The sequence below is a fragment of the Myotis yumanensis genome, unplaced genomic scaffold, assembly GCF_028538775.1.
Source record: "Myotis yumanensis isolate MYYU_CA2020_CCGP unplaced genomic scaffold, mMyoYum1.0.hap1 SCAF_15, whole genome shotgun sequence".
Classification (NCBI taxonomy): domain Eukaryota; kingdom Metazoa; phylum Chordata; class Mammalia; order Chiroptera; family Vespertilionidae; genus Myotis; species Myotis yumanensis.
The window spans coordinates 7,376,837-7,397,809 of NW_027223766.1; the positions used below are offsets into that span (position 1 = coordinate 7,376,837).

General features: G+C 40.6%; 1 protein-coding gene across 2 annotated transcripts in view; it reads right to left on the minus strand.

Annotated features, from left to right (window-relative positions):
* Positions 1-15,084, minus strand: part of ZC2HC1A (zinc finger C2HC-type containing 1A) — a 57,679-nt gene extending 42,595 nt beyond the window's left edge. For both annotated transcript variants that reach the window (XM_070392119.1, XM_070392120.1), the window contains exons 1-3: positions 14,983-15,084; positions 4,664-4,737; positions 2,284-2,400 (exon numbers count right to left, since the gene is read on the minus strand). In XM_070392119.1, the coding sequence (XP_070248220.1) occupies positions 2,284-2,400; positions 4,664-4,737; positions 14,983-14,998 (207 nt within the window). In that variant the 5' untranslated portion in view covers positions 14,999-15,084. The remainder of the gene's footprint in view (positions 1-2,283; positions 2,401-4,663; positions 4,738-14,982) is intronic.
* Positions 15,085-20,973: the final 5,889 nt, after the last annotated feature.

Below are 20,973 nucleotides of genomic sequence, written 5' to 3' on the forward strand. Positions count from 1 at the left end.
AGGTGCTGAATGAGTATGCATGAGTGGGACCTGAAACTCTGCATTTCTAACAAGTTCCAAAATGGTGCTGATATTATTGCTCTATGGACCACCATTTAAGTAGCAAGAATGTAAACTACTTAATGTAAATCAATGGCTGTACTTGCTTTTTTCTGAAGATTAAATTTTTAAGTATATAAACCCATATGAAAGACATAGGATAAAGATAACACTTAAGAGACTAGAGGCCCAATGCACAAAGACTCATGCAAGAATGGGCCTTCTTCCCCTGGCTGCCGGCACCGCCTTTTCTCCGGCCCGGAGCCCGCCGGCCCAGAGCCGCCTTTCTGCCTTGGTGACAACACAAGCGTTCCGCCTCACCCCAGCCGCTTGGCGCCTGCATATGCAAATTAACCCACCATCTTTGTTGGGTTAATTTGCATACTCACTCCTGATTGGCTAGTGGACATCATGAAGGTATGGTCAATTTGCATCTTTCTCTTTTATTAGTGTAGATTGCCATGGATAAATTTATGTAATCCCTATAATAATCCCATGAGATGGATGCTACAACTCCTATTACCATTTTACAGATAAATAGAAGTATGGATTAAGTAACTCACTCAACACAACATGCTAAATAACAGAACAGGGTTAAAATCAGGCAGTCTAACTCTTGGGCCTTTTTTACACCCACTATGTTATACTGCTCCCAGAGATTTCAGTAGTTTTTCTTCAAAGCTAATCAAAGCGAATACAATCATATATCTGGAAGGTGACTATGAAAAACTTCAAATAATGGTTTACCTTATTCAAAATTCACCAATATTCCCTTGAATAAATAGACAAAAATACAAAAATGAACATTCCATTTTTTCTATTACCCAAATGATTTTATCAGTAAGATTAATTGGCCCACAGGGAAATGTTTTGTTTCATTTTAAATCTTTATTGTTGAAAGTGTTACATAAGTTCCCTTTTTCCCACCCATTGATCCCCTCCAACCTGCTCCCAATCCCCACCCCAGATCTTCACCATCCTATTGTCTGTGTCCATGGTTTATGCATATATGCATACAAAGTCTTTGGTTGATTATCTCCCACCCACCCATCCTCCCCCACCTTCCCTCTGAGATTCCAAAATGTTTTTTGTACCACTGGGAGAAGTTATTACCACTGAAAGCAAGGTTGTTTCAAAGACCTATTCGATGAGATATTCAAATTTTGACTATTTCACTGAAATAATTCTTTAAAACTTTGTCAGACAAAGTATTTATGTGACTTATTCTTAGCAATATAAACTATCACAGTGATATTAAAGAGACATTATCATAGGAGATTCATTGCTTTGATAACAAGAAAGAAAAGAAGCTGTCAATGGCTATGTGAGGACAGTTGAGCAACTGATCAAAGTTTTTCCCAAAAGCATAATAAGATCACAAATACTGACAATCTATCAATCAAAATAATCAATCTCTATTATGCTAACATGTCTATAAATTATACCTTTACCTTTGTATACAGGGATTGCTCTACTGGTAAGAGAGACTTTAACACATTAAAGCATAGCCGAGGTAATTAACAGTGACTTAAAAGGAACATGGAGGTGGGCTTTTAATTATTTCCAGCCTACAGCTAAGCAAGTGACCCTCCAATGTTGAATAGCCTCACTGTAATAGTTGGAGTTGAGAGAGTAGTTTGGCCTCCCTCTTTCCGAAATCTAAAATAAATAAGTTTGTGATCATTTCTAAACTGAGAACACTACACAAAATTTTAGTTATTATTCAATACTAGAGGCCCGATCCACGAAATTCGTGCATTGGGGGAGGGGTGTCCCTCAGCCTGGCCTGTACCCTCTCGCAATCCGGGACCCCTTGGGGAATGTCCAACTACCAGTTTAGGCCCGATACCAGGGATCAGGCCTAAACCAGCAGTCGGACATCCCTCTTGCAATCTGGGACTGCTGGCTCCTAACCACTCACCTGCCTGCCTGTCTGATTGCCCCTAACCACCCTGCCTGCCTGCCTGATTACCCCTAACCATCCTGCCTGCCTGCCTGATCGCCCCTAACCGCTCACCTGCCTGCCTCATCATCCCTAACTGCTCGCCTGCCTACCTGATTGCCCCTGACCACCTCTGCTTCGGCCCCCGCCATAGCGGCTTCATCCAGAAGGTCATTCAGCTATCCAGTCTAATTAGCATATTAAGTTTTTATTATTATAGATTAGTATAACACATAATGATAATTTTTTCAATACATATACATAGCAGCAAGGCTCATACTATTCAAAGGTTATACAATTACCCTAGGTTTAAGAGGTTTTACTGTTGGAATATCAGTTCCTTCAGCTCTTTGTCTGCTTGAATCAAAAGTCTTCCGTTTTTTAGTGGCAGTTTTCTGGCAAATGGGTCCATGTTTTTTCTGTTAAGGTAAAGAAACACAATATATCATTTTCATTTCTACAGAAGGGAAGACTTTGAATTGTCAGTTTAAAAACCTAAGATGAAATAAGCAATAAATAATACATAAATAAATAAGACATACCTTGCTTTGACTAAAATTGTTATAAAGCATATATAATGCATGCTATTAGTTATCTTTCTTACCATAAAAGGTATAGATAAAAACCCTTTCAAAATTTTGAGTTATTTAATATTCTCCCAGGTTCACATTGCTAAGAATAAGGGTAATAATGTCACTAAGTCAAAGCTATTTGAGTGGGGGAAAAGTTATTTTCATCATTAAACACCTAAAAATAAATACTAAAAAAAAAGTGTATGTGGAGAATGCATTTGTATTAGGATTACAAAATTGCTATAATCGAGGTAGTTCAGATTACTAAAGCTAACATGAAATAATAGGACAAAGTGGTCAGATTTGTGTCCCTGTGTCCTTCCTCCACAATTTCCCTTCTGGAACTCACATTTTCTGCCATTCCTTACCCAGGATTTTTCTTGAGCCTTCTAGTGCTCCACTCATACCGATATTTTTCTTAACATGATTGCCAACTCATTCATTCAATTATTCACATATTTATTCATTTTAAGAGCATTACAATAGAAGCTCTGTTAACTGACCTCCAATTAATCTACTGGATAAATAATCCCTCTGCGAAATAAAACATGTGGACTGATGACATCAGTGCATTAAATGCACTTTTTTCCTTTTTATATTTTGATAAACACTAACTGAACAGCTTAAACTGTTCAATAAGAGGAAACCTCCAAACTGGTTGGCTCAGTGTCCTGGAGCCTCTTATATTTTTCAATACACAATTAGTAATCTATTGTTGTACATACTTCTTTTCATTTGACAAACAAGCACTGTAATTATAGCTATTAGAATAAAATCTTTTAAGTATTAAGAAATATGGCTAGCAGGCAACTTAAACGTCTTTCGCATGTCAAAAGTATGTAGTGGTTGTCCCCAAAACTGAGGTATATGCCAGTTGTAGCTGTTACAGTGATCACATCATCTAATTAAATCTACTACATAAATAAATGAGGGCAAAAAAAGAACTTTTTTCCTATGGAAACTCAGGTGAATGCTTTGAAAATGATATGAAAAATAGTGAACTGATTTTTAAGAATCACTGAATTAAGTGTGGGAAAGCCAATTTTATACACACACACACACACACACACATACATACACTTTTTTTTTATTGATTTCAGAGAGGGAGGGGGAGAGAGAGAAACATCAAATGATGAGAGGGAATCACTGATCGGCTGCTTCCTACATGCCCCCCACTGGGGATCGAGCCTGCAACTCAGGCATGTGCCCTTGACGGGAATCGAACCTGGGACCTTTCAGTCCGCAGGCCGAAGCCCTATCCACTGAACCAAACCAGCTAGGGCAGGAAAGCCAATTTTAAAGAATTAAGAAGAGTTGTCATGTAAGAGGAGTCTGTAGTCAGACTGACATTTATGGATCATTAATTCCTCACTTTGCTTAAAAGAAACAAATTAAAAATATTAAGAGGATGAAAAATACTATATGGTAGAATTCTAATCAGACCCATATTCAAAGAAAAGTCTTTATATCAAAATATTAATAGATGTATATTTATATTTGAAAGTACAATAAAATATGTAATGTACATAGGCATTTTTTTCTTATTCTCTATTTAGATGGCTATTTTATAGTAAAATCAGTTAAAATTGCTTTTATTTGTATGTACTAAGTATCTAAAGAATGTGTAATATATTTTAGGTACACTTTTAATTGAAAACAATTTTTCTTTGGACTATTTCAAACGTCCATAACCACTGAGAAAATAGTGTAATGAACTCCCTTTTACTCATCACCCTGCTTCAACAATTACAAACCCTTTAGCTATCTTGTTCCATTTATCCCAGCTTTTTTCTGAAGCCAAACACTGTATCATTCTATACCTTTAAATACATTATTATACATTTCTAAGAGTTTTCTGTTTTATTTTTGTTAATATCCCCACAATGAGAGGAACACTTCAACACTTTAACAGAGAAGTTCTGAAGACCAATCAAACTCTGAAGGGATGAGAAGACATGGAAGGGAGACATGGATGGAACTGCTACTCTTGGACAAAGAACACCAGCCAGTATTTCTTCCAATTATTCCACAGAAGTTGTTTCTAGGAGAGTTGTCCAAAAGTATTGAATGACTACTGATCTATCACATCCCAAAGGAAGAAGGTACTCACTAATGCCACTGGAAAAAATGTTCTTCCACAAATCTTGCAAGGTAATAATTCTCCAACTTGAACACTTCCATTTTCTAAAACAGAAAAGAATTTACTCAATAGTATTGTATGTTCAAATTGTGAAGCTTCCAAGTTTTAATATCTTCTCTTAGCTTCTTATGTGTTATCAGTTCTTGTAAAAAATGTCGTTTCCTTTTAAATAAGCAACATCATCAATTAAAATGAACACCAGACTTAAGAGTTTATCAGTGGTCAACAAGGCCATGCCAAGTCCTGATTTAAAGATTACCAAATTGATATGTCAGAGGTATCTGGTTTACTTTTAACCAAATCAATTTATCATATTCTCTTAATTTATAGGATAGCTCCATTGTAAATTACTCAACTTTAAAATCAAATTTATTTGAAGGTTAATATTACATAGTATTAATCTTCAAAGCATTCAGAAACAACATTGGTGATCAATGAGCTGGTTTCCTGAGATAATCTCAGATAAAAAGAAACTTGTTGCCGAAACCGGTTTGGCTCAGTGGATGGAGCGTCAGCCTGCGGACTGAAGGGTCCCAGGTTCGATTCCGGTCAGAGGCATGTACCTGGGTTGCGGGCACATCCCCAGTGGGAGATGTGTAGGAGGCAGCTGATCGATGTTTCTCTGTCATCGATGTTTCTAACTCTCTATCTCTCTTACTTCCTCTCTGTAAAAAATCAATAAAATATATTTAAAAAAAAAAAAAAAAAGAAACTTGTTCTGTTTAACACCCTATAAAATAGGAAGTATAACGCTTTAAGGCAGTGGTTCTCAACCTTCCTAATGCCACGACCCTTTAATACAGTTCCTCATGTTGTGGTGACCCCCAACAATAAATTATTTTCGTTGCTACTTCATAACTGTAATTTTGCTACTGTTATGAATCATAATGTAAATATCTGATATGCAGGATGTATTTTCATTGTTACAAATTGAACATAATTAAAGCATAGTGATTAATCACAAAAACAATATGTAATTGAACCATAATCCGGGGAGACCAAGATGGCGGCGTAGGTAAACACCGGAGACCGCTGCCGCAAACAACCATTTCAAAAATACAACTAAAAGACTGAACGGACATCACCCAGAACCACAGGAAGGCTGGCTGAAGAGAGACTCTACAACTAGAAGGAAAGAGAACAGCAAATCGAGGCTCAGAGGCGGCGCAGTGTGGAAAATACAAAGGTACCGAGGTGCGCGCGCAAAGCGGGCTGGTGGCTGAGGGCTCGGTTGTCGTTTTCTGTCGGGAGTGAGTCTCAGACTCTGGGCTCCAGATCCGGGCGAGTCTCTAGGGACCCAGACTCAAACGGGAGAAGCGGGATTATCCGGCATCAGTTGGAACCTGAGGGCAACTTTCTCTCCGAGGTTTGCAGCGGCTGCCGGGGTTCTGAGAAGCAGAGCCTCTGGGAACGGGACTGAGCGTGGCCATAACTGCTCCCTCCGCCCGCCCTGTTGATCCCGCCCCGCCCAAACCCTGCGCACAGCCATTTGCCGATCGCCTCAGGCAAAGGCTGGATTAGCGCCTCCCCAGAAGGCAGACGTTTTCCGTACAGCTGATTCCTATAGCCAGCCGGCCTGGGGGTCAAATCCCTCTAGTGTTAACTACAACAATTAAGGCTTGGCTAGAACAAGACTGCGCACAGAGACCACAAGGGGGTGCACCAAGAAAGCATAAAAGATGCGGAGACAAAGAAACATGACAGAAATGGAGGATATGGAGCTAAGAATCGCAATTTTGAGGGCTTGCCATAAATTTGTGCAGAGCCTCACGAAAACTAATGAGACCCTCGATGCTACGATAAAGAAATTAGAAAGTAAGCATACACGGACTGAAATAAAGAATATTATACCCAATAGCAGACCAGAGGAGTACAATAATCAAACCAAAGATTCGACAAAAAACACCCAATTGGAAAAGCAAAATGAAAAAAGAATCCGAAAGTGTGAAGATAGTGTAAGGAGCCTCTGGGACAGCTTTAAGCGGACTAATATCAGAGTCATTGGAGTGCCAGAAGATGAGAGACAGCAAGATATTGAAAACCTATTTCAAGAAATAATGGCAGAAAACTTCCCCCACCTGGAGAAAGAAATGGACTTACAGGTCCAAGAAGCGCAGAGAACCCCAAACAAAAGGAATCCAAAGAGGACCACACCAAGATACATCATCATTAAAATGCCAAGAGCAAAAGACAAAGAGAAAATCTTAAAAGCAGCAAGAGAAAGAGGCTTAATTACCTACAAGGGAATACCCATACGACTGTCAGCTGATTTCTCAACAGAAACTTTGCAGGCCAGAAGGGAATGGCAAGAAATATTCCAAGTGCTGAATACCAAGAACCTACAACCAAGATTACTTTATCCAGCAAAGCTATCATTCAGAATTGAAGGTCAGATAAAGAGCTTCACAGATAAGGAAAAGCTAAAGGAGTTCATCACCGCCAAACCAGTATTATATGAAATGCTGAAAGGTATCCTTTAAGAAGAGGAAGAAGAAGAAAAAGGTAAAGATACAAATTATGAACAACAAACATGCATCTATCAACAAATGAATCTAAGAATCAAGTGAATAAATAACCTGATGTACAGAATGAACTGGTGATTATAATAGAATCAGGGACATAGAAAGGGAATAGACTGACTATTCTTGGGGGAAAAAGGGGTGTGGGAGATGCGGGAAGTGACTGGACAAAAATCATGCACCTATGGATGAACACAGTGGGTGGGGAGTGAGGGTGGAGGGTGGGGTGGGAGCTGGAAGGAGGGGAGTTATGGGGGGAAAAAAGAGGAACAAATGTAATAATCTGAACAATAAAGATTTAATTAAAAAAAAAAAAAAAACAATATGTAATTATACATGTGTTTTCCTATTGTCTTAGGCGACCCCTGTGAAAGGGTCGTTCGACCCCCAAAGGGGTCGCGACCCACAGGTTGAGAACTGCTGCTTTAAGGAAAAGATCACCTACTTACTATGCAAATTAGGCATATTATGTGAATTTTTCATTATTTTATACATATATTAAAATTCAATGGTCAAACAAGTTGAGATATTCTGACCTTACGGGCATAAACTGATTAAGACAGAAGTTGCTGCAACTTGTACTCAATCAAAAATTAATACAGCCCTGGCTGGGTGGCTCAGTTGGTTGGAGTGTTGTCCCATTCCATACACCAAAAGGCTGTGGGTTTGATTACCAGTCAGGGCACGTACCTGGGTTGCAGTTAGATCCCCCATCGGGGCACATGCTGGAGGCAACCAATCGAAGTTTCTCTCACACGTCAATTTTCTCACTCTCTCTCCTTTCCTCTCCCTCTAAAGTCAATTAAAAAAAAACAAAAACATTCCCTCAGGTGAGGATTTAAAAAAATTAATACATATATCATGTACTTTCATGCAACAAATTTTGTTATGAGAATGATAATAGAAACTACATTCTTTGGGATTCTACATAACTGAGTCAATTTGTCATTTTTATTATCTTTCAATATATCAAACCTAAATTTATTTCCATACCTGTAATTTTCTAAAAATTATACTTAAATGTATATCTTTACCATATTTTCTGCTGAATATTTCACTAATTATTACAATTCTTTTATCTACATCTATAAAAGGTTAATATGCTAAGTGTCCATCCAGGTAATGACATAACATAGCAACACCCGGCTTCCTCTCCCTAGCAACTACCCTCCTTGGAGTTTCTTCAGCCCAGGAATATGACTTGCTTTATAGCCAGGTGGAAACATTTTACACTGTAACCAAGTGTCTGTGAAGCATTTTCCCATGCCTCATCTCATTTGATCCTCACAGAAGTCCTGGAGTAGGTAGCTAGGAGTCTCTGCAGAATCCTATTTTCTTTTCATTAGCTGGGAAAACAGAGATTTAAAAAGCTTAGAAACTTGACCCAACTGAAAAGAAGTAAGAAATGGTGGACCTTGAAAATGACTTCAGGTTTTCTCACTGCGCAGAATATAGTCAAACACTGCTGCAATTAAATATTTTACCCTTTGTTCTCCCTGCGTGATCTACAATAATCATCTGCTTAGTGTTGATATTTATTGCTGTTATGCTGACAATTACCTGAAAGAGAAGTTGGGGTGCTTCACTGGGCTGGAAAAAGTTTAGTTAAATCAGAAAGCAGGTCTAATTAAGCAAGTTTATTCTGTATCTATAAAAGGCTAAGTTGACTCGCACATGCACGATGCATATAAAGCTCTCACTGGCCTATTGCACGCATGTGTTTTGATCTGTCATTGTTGATTGTGAATTTGGTTGACACTTCTATTATAGAGAAAGGGTGAATAGCAATATTAAAATATTTCTTCTAATTAATTTCCTTTCAATGTGCACGAATTCATGCACTGGGCCACTAGTCATATGTAAGACAAAGAAGTAACATAAATAAACTCATGCATAAAGTACAATTATGATCTCATATAATTTTTTCTTCATATATTTAGTGGGTTCACAAAAATGAATCAGAAGAATCAAGAGACATTGTTGGGAATACAATCAAACAGCAACAGAGGAACTGGTTTGTTCTCTCTTCTCCTAACAGTCCACTGCCCTATTTTAGTAGTTGATAGTGACTATTTGTCACCTCAGATGGAGGCAATGTCTATGTTGGCAGTTAAGCAGTGGACAATACAAAAGCAAAGCTAAGATCTGCCTGATTTGTCCTTCTCCAATACCAGAAGCCAGGTTATTTAGGGCGAGCAATTCCATTTATCTGGATCACTTAATTCAGGTTGCCAGATAAAATACACTAGGTACATTAAAATAAAAATGTCTTCACAATGATGGTCAAAATGATACCACATGCTGCATAATCTCTTTAGCTTGCTTATTTATAGTTTTCATGTATTCCTTTAAGTTCTAAGTAATCACTTTAAAAATTCATCAACCCTAAATGTTAAAAAGTATCATATATTTTACTTGCTTCAAAGTGCATTTTAGTATCTGCTTGTTGAATAAATGACAAAGCAAAATCTTATAAAAACTAATTCAACTCCTGGGATTAATTCCTACAAATTATCAAACATGTTCAAATTGTCTTTAAAGAAAAAGAAAATTATTATCACTAAGACATTTTTTAAAAAGCATTAAAGAAAAAGAACTTAAAACAATTATCTCAAAAAAGAAAAAAATATAATTACTTCATTCAAAATAAAGATATATAAATTTATAATTTCTTTTATTAGCTGGTCTTAGGGAATAGCCTTTAAGGGATGATTAATCATATAGGCAGCCTCCATTTAATTAGGATATAATACCTATTCAATCTACCTTAAAATTTAAAGAGGATCAACTGAGATGTTACATATAAAAATGCTTCACAACCAATGAAATAAAAAAATACTACTCTCCAGGGCATGCAGGCAAACTCCACTACTCCCTCCTGAATAGCAAAAGCTAGCAGATTTTGCAGCTTATAAAAATACAGTAGAGATAACATTCAGGGGATGATTATTACAGCAAAGAGCAAACAGTGTGCAAGGAAGCACTCAAACTAATGGACAGAACCAAGCATATAAAGTACTTTAATATTCTAAAACACTCAAGAAGCCAACCTCGCCTTACAAAATTGATCCTACACACATTACTGATTCTGTTATGAGTTGCTGTATTTAGCAACTTCAAAACCTGCATGATAATAAGGTTTGAAATGATATCTTTACATAATACTATTATATAGGTGATGTGAAATAATATGCTAACTAAAATAGTTATCAAATTCTAAAATGTATACATTTTAAAACCAGGAGAGAGCATTTTCAAGAGAAAAGAAGTCCTGGAAACGAAGAACAGTGCGGGTCTCTGTGTGGCATGTCTGCCTCTTCACCATCTGAATCCAGCCTTTAAAACTCAACAAGCCTCCCCGCTTTTGAGGCCATGGCATCTGTTATATCAACTTTCTTGATACAACCCTCTGTATTACTTCCAGTTTGACAATCTTTACTGTCTCACAGGATTTCCCTTTTCCAGCTCATCCTAGATTTCAACGTTCACACTTAACCTACTCAACACATAACCTTCACCTCCATTCCACTTCCAGCAAAAGCACCAAGGGTCCTCCTCTGGACTCTCAAAATACACAAGCTCCCTCCAATCACAAACCTTCTACTGCTCTCTAAAACACTCTCCATCTCAGAGTAACTTACATGTTCTTGATAACCTGACTCCGGCTGCATGTCCCTTTCTACCTAGTCTGAACCTGACTAGTCATTTCCACTACTTTGACCAATCATCCTCATATTCTTTGCTCCATAGTCTAATGTTTGGAAAATTCTAGATGAAACAAATGGGTTTTCTTAGAACAGAACTTTCTCAGTCTTAAAAAAAGGATTTAGTATGCTGTTATTTCCCCAACAGAAACCATTTTTTCCCCTCTCCTCCCAGAGATATTGAGGACCAATGTCCAGAGTAGCACATTTCTGGAAACACATTTACTGACTAGTTCCTCCTTACTATCTCTCATTCACTCCCTAACTACACTGCAGGCAAATTTTATTAGGTCTAATCACTGTATTAAAATGGATCCACTTGTTGATTCAACAAGGACATACTTAATGTCTATTCTAACCCATGTTTTTTCCGATCTGAAGCTAAGCAGAGTTTGAGCTGGTCAGTACTTAGACCTCGAGGAGTATCAGGGGTCACAGGCTTTTTTCTGGCACATAATGAGTATTAGTTTCTCCCCTATTGCCCTTTCTTGACAATGTTTAAACCTCTCCAATTTCCCTTCCTGCTCAAACCTATAGCATCTGTTCTGCCCAAGTTTCTTTCTTCATCTCGTTAAATATAGCTTTCCCGGGTGAATGCATCCATTTGCTATCTTTGCTATGCAGATGACTACTAAACTAAAAACTCCAGAGAGATACTTCCAAATACCTATGAGACTTTTCCACCAGATATCCCCAAAGTATTGCACAAATACATCTGGAAAGCCACAAACTCATTACCTCATCTTCCAAACTTGGCCTTCTTCTTGGTTAAAGACATTAATACTACTTCTTAGTCCAAGCTAGAAAGCTGCTTTTGCTTTATCTTTGATTCCTGTTCCCTCTCACATCCAGCAGTCATATCTCATCTTTCCAGCTCAGAAATGTCTTCTAATCTATCATTTTTAATTCCTGCTTTTTTCTTAGTTCAAATTCTCATCATATATGTATTTTCAGCCTCTCCCTTCTCCTACTATCCTCCTGCTATGGTTATCTAGTGGGATTGCCCCCAGTCACTTCTAAGCACCCTGTTATATCTATACTGAACTACTCTTAACACACTCCTGTGGTTTTACCCACCCAATAAACAAGTACTGAGGGGGCCTATGTAGTAGGCACTTCGCTAAACGCTTTATATATATTATGTCATTTAATAATATACGTCAGGCAGATTGGCTTTTAATAACTCCATTTTTTATAGCTGAGGAAACTGAGGTTCAGGTACAAATCATAGAGCTGGAAAGAAACAAAGCTAGGATCCAAGCACAGGCCTCTCCAACACATTGGTTATTAAAATACCTAGCGTCCAACTGAGCACCAAAAAACAATGAATGCCAGCTATGTTAATAAAGGTAAGAATAAGTCAGTAAACTAATATGTGTTTAGACTAGGGAGAAACAAAACAAAAAAGAACTCTGATGAGACAGGATGGCTGCAGATGAAAAGCTTATGAGAGACTGGAACTGTCCTGAGTCTAGAACTACCTCTATTGCCCTTAGATACACCTACTGGTGACAAGATTTAGGTGAAGAGGAAGTAAAGGCTTTGCTCTAATTATCCACACAATTCAAAAGTGCTCAGATATAGTTTATAAAAAAATCATGAGAAAGCATTGGTATTGAAATACATCGGTTTTGAAACACAGTGTTCATAATAGCTCATCTCTTGACACTCCCAGAAACATAAAGGTCCAGGAAAACAAAAAATAATATAAGTGATATAAGATGCACATGCAAAAAAAGTTACAAGAGTACGACAACGAAATTTTTCAGGGGTCCATATATTTTCTGGTTTTACCATCGAGATTAGCCTGATAACTGATTTCAACTAGAAACACTGGTCTAATGCCAACAGTGCAATATTTGCTCAATTACTATGATGTGTTAAGCAAACTCCTAAAATGTTCTACTGGATACAGCAATATAATGCTTATTAGACAACTCCAAGATACTAGACATTAACTTTCAATAGAGCAAAAAAAATTATCTGTCATTGTATCAATATTTATTAAATGAAGACATAGATGAAATTACTGAGTGGTAACCTTAAGACTCAAAGTTTTGATCTTGGCAAAGTGTAACTTAAAAGGGACTGATTTTTTTTAAAAGAAGAAAAAAAAGGCACTGTCCTAACTTCAACAAGACTCTCAGCTTTTATTAGTATAAACCATTTGAAATAATGAGTATTCAATTGTTTTGCCCTATGAAAAGAACAAAAACATCAAATGAGGAGTAAAGAGCAAATAATGTTTAATATGTTGCATCAAACCTGAGCCCATAACATACTATACATATAACATCAGAATTCATGCATTTCTCCACCCATGTAAGTGAGTATTATAATAGGTTTTCATTATATTTTAAAAGCATTCTTAGTAAGATTTCAATAGTAATGTCTTGGCACTGCTAAAATATAAAGTTTGCCCAGCTGGTGTGCTCAGTGATTAAGCATCAACCTATGAACCAGGAGGTCATGGTTTGATTCCCAGTCAGGGCACATGCCTGGGTTTCAGCTCCATCACCAGTGGGAAGCATGCAGGAGGCAGCTGATTAATGATTCTCTCTCATCAATGATGTTTCTATCTCTCTTCCCTCTCCCTTCCCCTCTGAAATCAAAAAAAACATATCTTTAAAAAATGAATATATATATATATATATTTTTTTTTTTTTTCACTAAAATGTAGGCTCAATGAGAGCAGGATTTTGACTTTTTTTTTTTTTTTTTTGGCTTCATCTCAGGGTCTAAAATAGTGCCTATCATAGACACTTATCTAACAAGTATTTATTGACTCTGTCTTAGGTGCTTAGCATATATGTGAAAAATCAAATGAAGATCTTTGCCTGTATTACAAATGTTATTCAACATAAATGTTATTCAAAATAAAAATCTGCAGAGAAACTGTTCTAGGCACTTTTACGTGTATTATGATAACCTTGTGAGAATTCCAGAACCCAAGATCCTACTGTGCTATAATATTACCTACCACCTTTTAACGTTCATTAAAAAAAAAAATCTGCCTCCAGGAGTCCTCTAAACAAAAGTATCTTGAAAGTAAGTATTGTCACTATAATTTTTATTTCATAGAAACTTGAATGATCTGCCCAAAATGACTTAAATAAGCAAAGAACAAGACCTTCATCTGTTATATACTGCAGCTGCCCACAAACAGGCATTTATCAGAATTCTTGGTTCTTATCCTTCAGGTGTTTCCTATGCATCTTCCAATTCCCAGGCTATCCTTCATCAGAAGGATTAACCACAATTTGAAAAGGAATCTTGAAACTGTTGTTGCCAATGCTAGTTGGGTGTTTTCCTCCTTTGTTGTTTTTAGGCAAATGCTATATTACAGAAGATAAAATGGGTAAAAAGAATAGAGGGGGGGGGAAAGGGAAAGAAGTGGAAACAAAGGACAATCCGGAATCATGGTTACAGCACAAAGATAAACCCAAGATAAGGCATCAATGTGGGCTCTTCTGCACGAGTGGAGTCGTCGCGAATAAGCCCCGGACGCCTCCTGGTCATCTATTGTCCCGGCTCTCAAGCTGGCCGGGGCCACTTCCTTGGAAGATGCTCTTGGCATCCTTCCCTGAAGATGCTGTGGAGACGGACAAGCGGTCACCTAGGACCACTGGCCCGGGGAAGTGTCAGCAGCTCGCGGAGGGAGACACACCCAGGGCCCCCGGCAAGCGCCGGCGGTGGCGAGGCTGTGGACACTCGCGGCGGGTCCACTTTGCAAGGAAAATGAAATCGGGCCGGAGGCTGTGATCCCCAGTAGGGCAGCAGGAGTCCGGCAAGCCCAGAAAATGGTCGGAAGGGACTCGCAGGCGTGCGCCAGCGGCAAATCAGGCTCCGGGTGGAAACCTCGGCTGAAGACCACACCAGGGGGGAGCCTGAAGGTCATCAGCCCCACAGCGTCCGGGCTGTCGGCTCCCGCCTGCCCGCCTAGGCCTGCGGAGGCACCAAGGGGTCCGCTCCAGACCTGACCTCGCCTCGTCAGTACCAGCGTCCAGGAACCCGCAACTGTCCCGGGCCCGCTCCAGCGGCCCGGCCCGCACCCCCTCCCCCTCACCTTCCAGTCCCTCCATCGCGCCGCCGCCTCGGGCTCCGGGACACTCCTCGGGCAGCGCCCGCCGCCGCCCAGCTCCCCAGCTCTCGCTGTAGCAACGCGGCCGCGCCTCCCACCCGCTAACATCCCGGGCTCCCATTGGCTGGCACTGGGGGCGGGGCTTAGCGGAGGCGGGGCTTGGGGCGCACCTCCAGCAGCCGCCGCCGCCGAGCTGCTTCCCGCCGGCTGGCGTCCTGGCGATCGGGCCGTAAACCTAACCCCGTGGGGGGCCTTCGCCGCCCAGCTCTGCCTTTGTTCCTCTCCAGCCTCGTTGCCCGCACAACTTGACCTCCTGTTCACACGATCTCGGCACCGCATGGGCTCCGCGGCGCCCGCGCCTCGAGCAGTCCGTGCAGTTCTGTGTTCCCGCCGCCCCCCTGAGGTCTGTTTCAGCCCACAAGCTAACCGGGCGCACGTCCTGCACGTGGCACACTCTCCATTTTCCGCCTTGTGGGCGCAGGGTTTGCCCGGAGAGCATTCCCTAGTCGCTATCGCACAGCCTTCTGAGCTGAGCCACCTCTTCCTCAGGTCCCCTTTTCTGTCCGGAATGCAGAGCTGAGATTTAGGGAGCACCTGAAAGCAGCTCCCTCACCTGCACTTCCTCTCGGCCACCCGGCCCTCCACCTTATCTCCCTTGAGCTCAGGAAGCCTGCTGGCCGCACCACTAATGGGGCAGCACGCACACTAAGTTAAAGGGGCCACTGATTTGCACCTGACGAATGAGGCCTGTGGCTATCGATCATAACCAACTGGGAATGAAGGTGTCGACCCCCTAGAAGGGCTGGGCCTGCCAAAATGGACTCCTTGTGGTTCACTGGGCCCAATTGGAACAATCAGACCTAGCAGGCATAGTTTGCAGAGAGCTCTCCTAAGGTGCATCTTCAACCCTAGCTGCACAGCAGTGTCCTCATATTTGCATCTTCACTGGCCACTCAGAGTGGCTCCGGAAAGACCAATCATGATGTGCAGTTCTGACCAATCAGGACAGTGCTCCCTGGACCAATCAAGCTGCAAATCTAGACTTCATTTGCATAAAAGTGGACCAATTAGGGACCAGGGCGCAGAGCCCACTTTCCAGGGTTTCCACCTGAAGCTGGGATTCCCCGGGAAAGCGCAGAACTGCATTTCCCAATGTGGAGGCTGTGTTTCCCTAGTTTGCACACTGTGCGTGCCAGACTGGGGACACCTGTTGGCACTGGGTTGGTGCAGCTAACTTGTTGACAAAGGGAACTTCAAATCTAGCTAAGACCTTTGCTTAACAGTTTAACACATATCACCAGAACTACATTTCTGAGAAAATTTGATGTGGCAGAGATAAATCATATTGCTTGTTAACTTTAGTATATCTACTGTGAAGTTATGTTTTAATATTATTTTCACAACAAATCGTACATTGATTTTTCTCATTAATCTATTTCATTGGAAATTTTTGACATTACATCTAACTTTGTTTGCTGTGAAAAGTGTGTAACTTACAAATAGTATGGATCTTAAGTAGCCTTTAGGAAGCAAAAGTCCTATTGTACTTGTACATTCAAATGAAAGTATTATAAACACACACTTGAGGGGGACATCGGCTTTTACTGGGAAGGTGCTCTAAGTGCATTTGAATGTGGTCTGGTCCATCTCTTACCTGCAGTCACATAAGGGAAACTTCAGCCATGCCTGTCTAGACTCCTGCTCTTCCCCAGGTCCTGCTCCCATTCTCCTGCTCCTCTGAAATCTGAGATCCTGGCCTTAGTTGGCCAAACCGCAATCATGCTGGCCACTTAACACCCCTCCCTATCCATACCCCCACCCCCAACTTAGTGTGGAAAGGCCCCTTTCTCGGTGCTGCTAAGACAAAGTTAGAATTGGGGGAGTGGTAACCTTAAAATTAGCACTAACGAAGAAAAAAAGCACACATAGAAGAAAAGACAAAGATAAAGAGGCAGTTTACAAATTACAAGTTCTTGGACTGATGTCAAGACAGAGTTTGAATTAGTTGACTCACACCTTATTGGGCATAAAAGCTATAGTAACAACAAAACAATAATAATGATGACAATTTTAAAAATCACATTAGGCATGTTTTACGTCTTTTTCGTATATTTACTTATTTCATCTTAAAAATAGTTCTACAAATAGGCACAGTAAACCCTTGATTTAGCGAACCTCGATTTCACAGACTTTGGATTTCATGGACAACATTTCTGGCCCATATTTCATATGTGAAAATTAACACCCTGTTAATTTTAAAATGCTTTTAAGCAAGATTGCTTATAATTAAATTAACAGGTTGTTTTTGTTATTATTTTGTTATAAATGAACTGTTACTTTGAACAACTTTTAGAAAATATTGCTTATCTACAACCATAGTCTACATTTTTTTTTTTAAATACATTTTATTGATTTTTTACAGAGAGGAAGGGAGAGAGATAGAGAGTTAGAAACATCGATGAGAGAGAAACATCCATCAGCTGCCTCCTGCACATCGCCTACTGGGGATGTGCCTGCAACCCAGGTACATGCCCTTGACCGGAATCGAACCTGGGACCTTTCAGTCCGCAGGCCGACGCTCTATCCACTGAGCCAAACTGGTTTCGGCCATAGTCTACATATTTAAATCCAAGTGTCACTGCTTGTAAACAATGTTCTGGGAATGATTAGTACCTGATCACACTGCATCTGGAGTAGTAATTGGTTCTGCTGTCCCATGGCCTGGCTTTCTGCAGCAGCATTAACCCAAAGGCCAATGTTCCCACATGTGCTAAGCCACACCCCACTCTGTGCATTTGTTTACTCCCAGGGACTGGTGAATGCATGCATTTACTAGACTTATTCACTGTAAATTTAAAATTACTGCAATACATCTAGAAAACTTTGTGAAATTAATCTTTTCATACATACTTAATTTAATTACACAAACATGTGTGCATAAGTGAAAACAGGTAATCTAATTTGTCAAATTTTTAACATTTGCATTTGGAAAACCTACTTTATTATATAACTAGAGGCCCAGTGCACAAAAATTTTTGCACTTGGGGGGGGGGGGCGGCATCCCTCAGCCCAGCCTATGCCCTCTTGCAGTCTGGGACCCCTCGGAGGATGTCCACCTGCTGGCTTAGGCCCGCTCCCTGGGGGATCAGGCCCAAGCTGGCAGTCAGACATCCCTCTGGCAGCCCGGCAGCCCTCGGGGGATGTCCACTTGCCAACAGGGAGCAGACCTAAGCTGCAGTCGGACATCCTTAGTGCTGCTGAGGAGACAGGAGAGGCTTCCGCCACCACCACTGTGCTGGCAGCCATCAGCCTGGCTTGTGGCTGAGCAGAGCTCCCCCTGTGGGAGCGCACTGACCACCAGGGGGCAGCTCCTGCATTGAGCTTCTGCCCCCTGGTGGTCTGTGAGTGTCATAGTGGCCAGTCATTCCCAGTCGTTCTGCTGTTAGGGTCAATTTGCATATTACCCTTTTATTATATAGAATAGAGGCCTGGTGCACGGGTGGGGGCCAACTGGTTTGCCCTGAAGGGTGTCCTGGATCAGGGTGGGGATCCCGCTGGGGTGCCTGGCCAGCCTGGGTGAGGGGCTGATGGCTGTTTTCAGACTGACCAAGCCCCCCGGCGACCGAAGCTCCCAGCCTTTCCTTTTTTTGTTGTTTTTTTTAATTCGCTCCAGCTCCGTGGCCATGGCGACTGGAAGCAGGTATCTGGGGTTTATTTACCTTGTATAATTGAAACTTTGTTGCCTTGAGAGGAGTCAGCAGCCGGCCAGGAAGCTTGGCTTCTTCCATCATTGGGGCAACCAAGTCTCCTGCTTGCTCCAGCTCCGTGGCTACCGGCCGCCATCTTGGTTGGGTCAATTTGCATATAGTCGCTCTGATTGGCTGGTGGGCATGGCTTAAGGCGTAGCAAAAGTACGGTCAATTTGCATGTTTGTCTATTAGGTAAGATGGTCTTTAGGCTTTAACAGACACCCCCTACCTGAATTATTAGTCTGTGATATCAAGGTTTTACTGTAATTTTCATTGTTTTTAGAATGAAAGTCTTCATTTTCTAGATATCTCGGAGAGATTACATTTTTTCGCTGCTGTTTATACTACTGAATGTTAGCTTGTATTTAAACTCTGGTCTGGCTGATTCTACCTTATGACAATTTCATGGGATTCCTCACCTCCTTCCTCATCTTGCATTCTAGCTGCCTTGAATGTAAAGCCAAATGTTCAGATATGCTATTTAGGTACTATTTGGGTAGTCATTACTCCTGTGGATCTTAATTCTCTAAACCATGCCTGCTAATTTCCTTTGCAGGATTGGGCTCCCAGCACTTCAATGCTACAACTACCCTGGCTGCTGCACCTTTTCTCTGGCCTGGATCCTGGGTGCAGAGGACAATATCCTATCTGCTGTCCTGAGTTCCTTCCTCTGCTTCCTACGGGCGTGGTCTGAGAGTCTTTCTCGTCTTAGTGTTTTCTTCTGAGTTTACATCTCCTCTGATTCGTTCCATTTTTCTGATGTATTCATTCAACAAATATTTGTTGAGCACCAATAATGTTTTAGGCCCTTTTGTTACTAGCCAGTTACAAAAATGAATGAAGCTCAGTTTCTTCTCTTATGTTCCTAAGTTCTTTCCTGTTCATATTTTTAGCTGCCAAGTTATCTTTGTAATTGATAATAACATTCCTAGATGAATATGTATTAAAGATCTTCCCACATCCTTCTACAAAAAAAGGAAGCAAAGGTTCAGAGATAGTTACTGACTCAACCCAGATCCCAAGACTAGCAAGTAGCTGAAATAGATATTATAACCTTTTCTTATTATACTAGAGGCCCGATGCACAAAATTCATACAAGGGGTTTGGCCCCCCCGCTGCTGCCATGGCAGCCTCTACCTCTGCCCCCGCCCGCCGCAACTTTGGTCCGGAAGGATGTCCGGAAGGAGGTCCAGGCTAATTGGCGTATTACGCTTTTATTATTATAGATCATTCATCCCACTTTGCCTTCTTTTCCATTCAATCACCATTCCCTGGAGCCAGTCCACATCTTTACTTCACCTTCCAAAGGGCTGAGCAAGCTACATATATCTTCTGTTTCAAAGCTCCAGCCTCCTGTTGTTCTTACACAAAGATCAATTTCCCTTTCAGAGACAACCTTTGGCTCTCATTCAAATTGCGAAACACAGCTAAATGAGATTTTCAATCTCAGTGAGAATCTTATGGAAGTTTATCAACTCTGCTACGTGCTGTGTCTCTTCCTTCCACAGCCTATAGAGGAATAACCCATCACAATTTAGTATGTAAAAATGAGTTCATACATTTAATAATCATAACAAGATGATAATTTTTATCAAAAATAAAAGAAACATATTTCCCTTAAAGGTGGGGAGAATGAGCTGTTTAATAGTGATTGAGGAAGCACCTTGAGTTGGCTCTTAGCTTTATTTTGTAGATTGAAGTAAAAACAAAATTCTTTGAGTGTTCAGGGAAATTTTAGTGATAGTCCTGAAGAAGAAAACAGCAAGAGAAGAAAAAATAGAGGAACCTAAAGCAAAGTTCATCTCCTTCATTGGTTGGAGGGCTACTCCACTCACAGTGTGATAGATGATCCTGTCTTTCTCCAGGAGGAACCCTCGTCCTCCTCAAAACTAATCTCCAGCTGCAAAAGGAGACATTTTATCGGCCTTCAGGTATGATCCCACCCCCCATACCTTGCCACCACAATTCCAAATCTCAACTGAAAATCTATGAATCCAAATACTTACTGAGATCCTCCTATGTACACAACAATGTTCTTCTCTCACAGGAAGCTCCAAATATGTTTCTCTGGTCCCTAGGAAGTTAACAACTAGTAGTGAAAGCCCGGGGAGAAGACATAATAAGGAGCAATAGGGAACAATGTATTTGATATATTATTAAGACTTAGAGCAATTGGTTTCAGAAAGACATTTACATCAGTGGAACAGTTCAAAATGTTTTATAGATA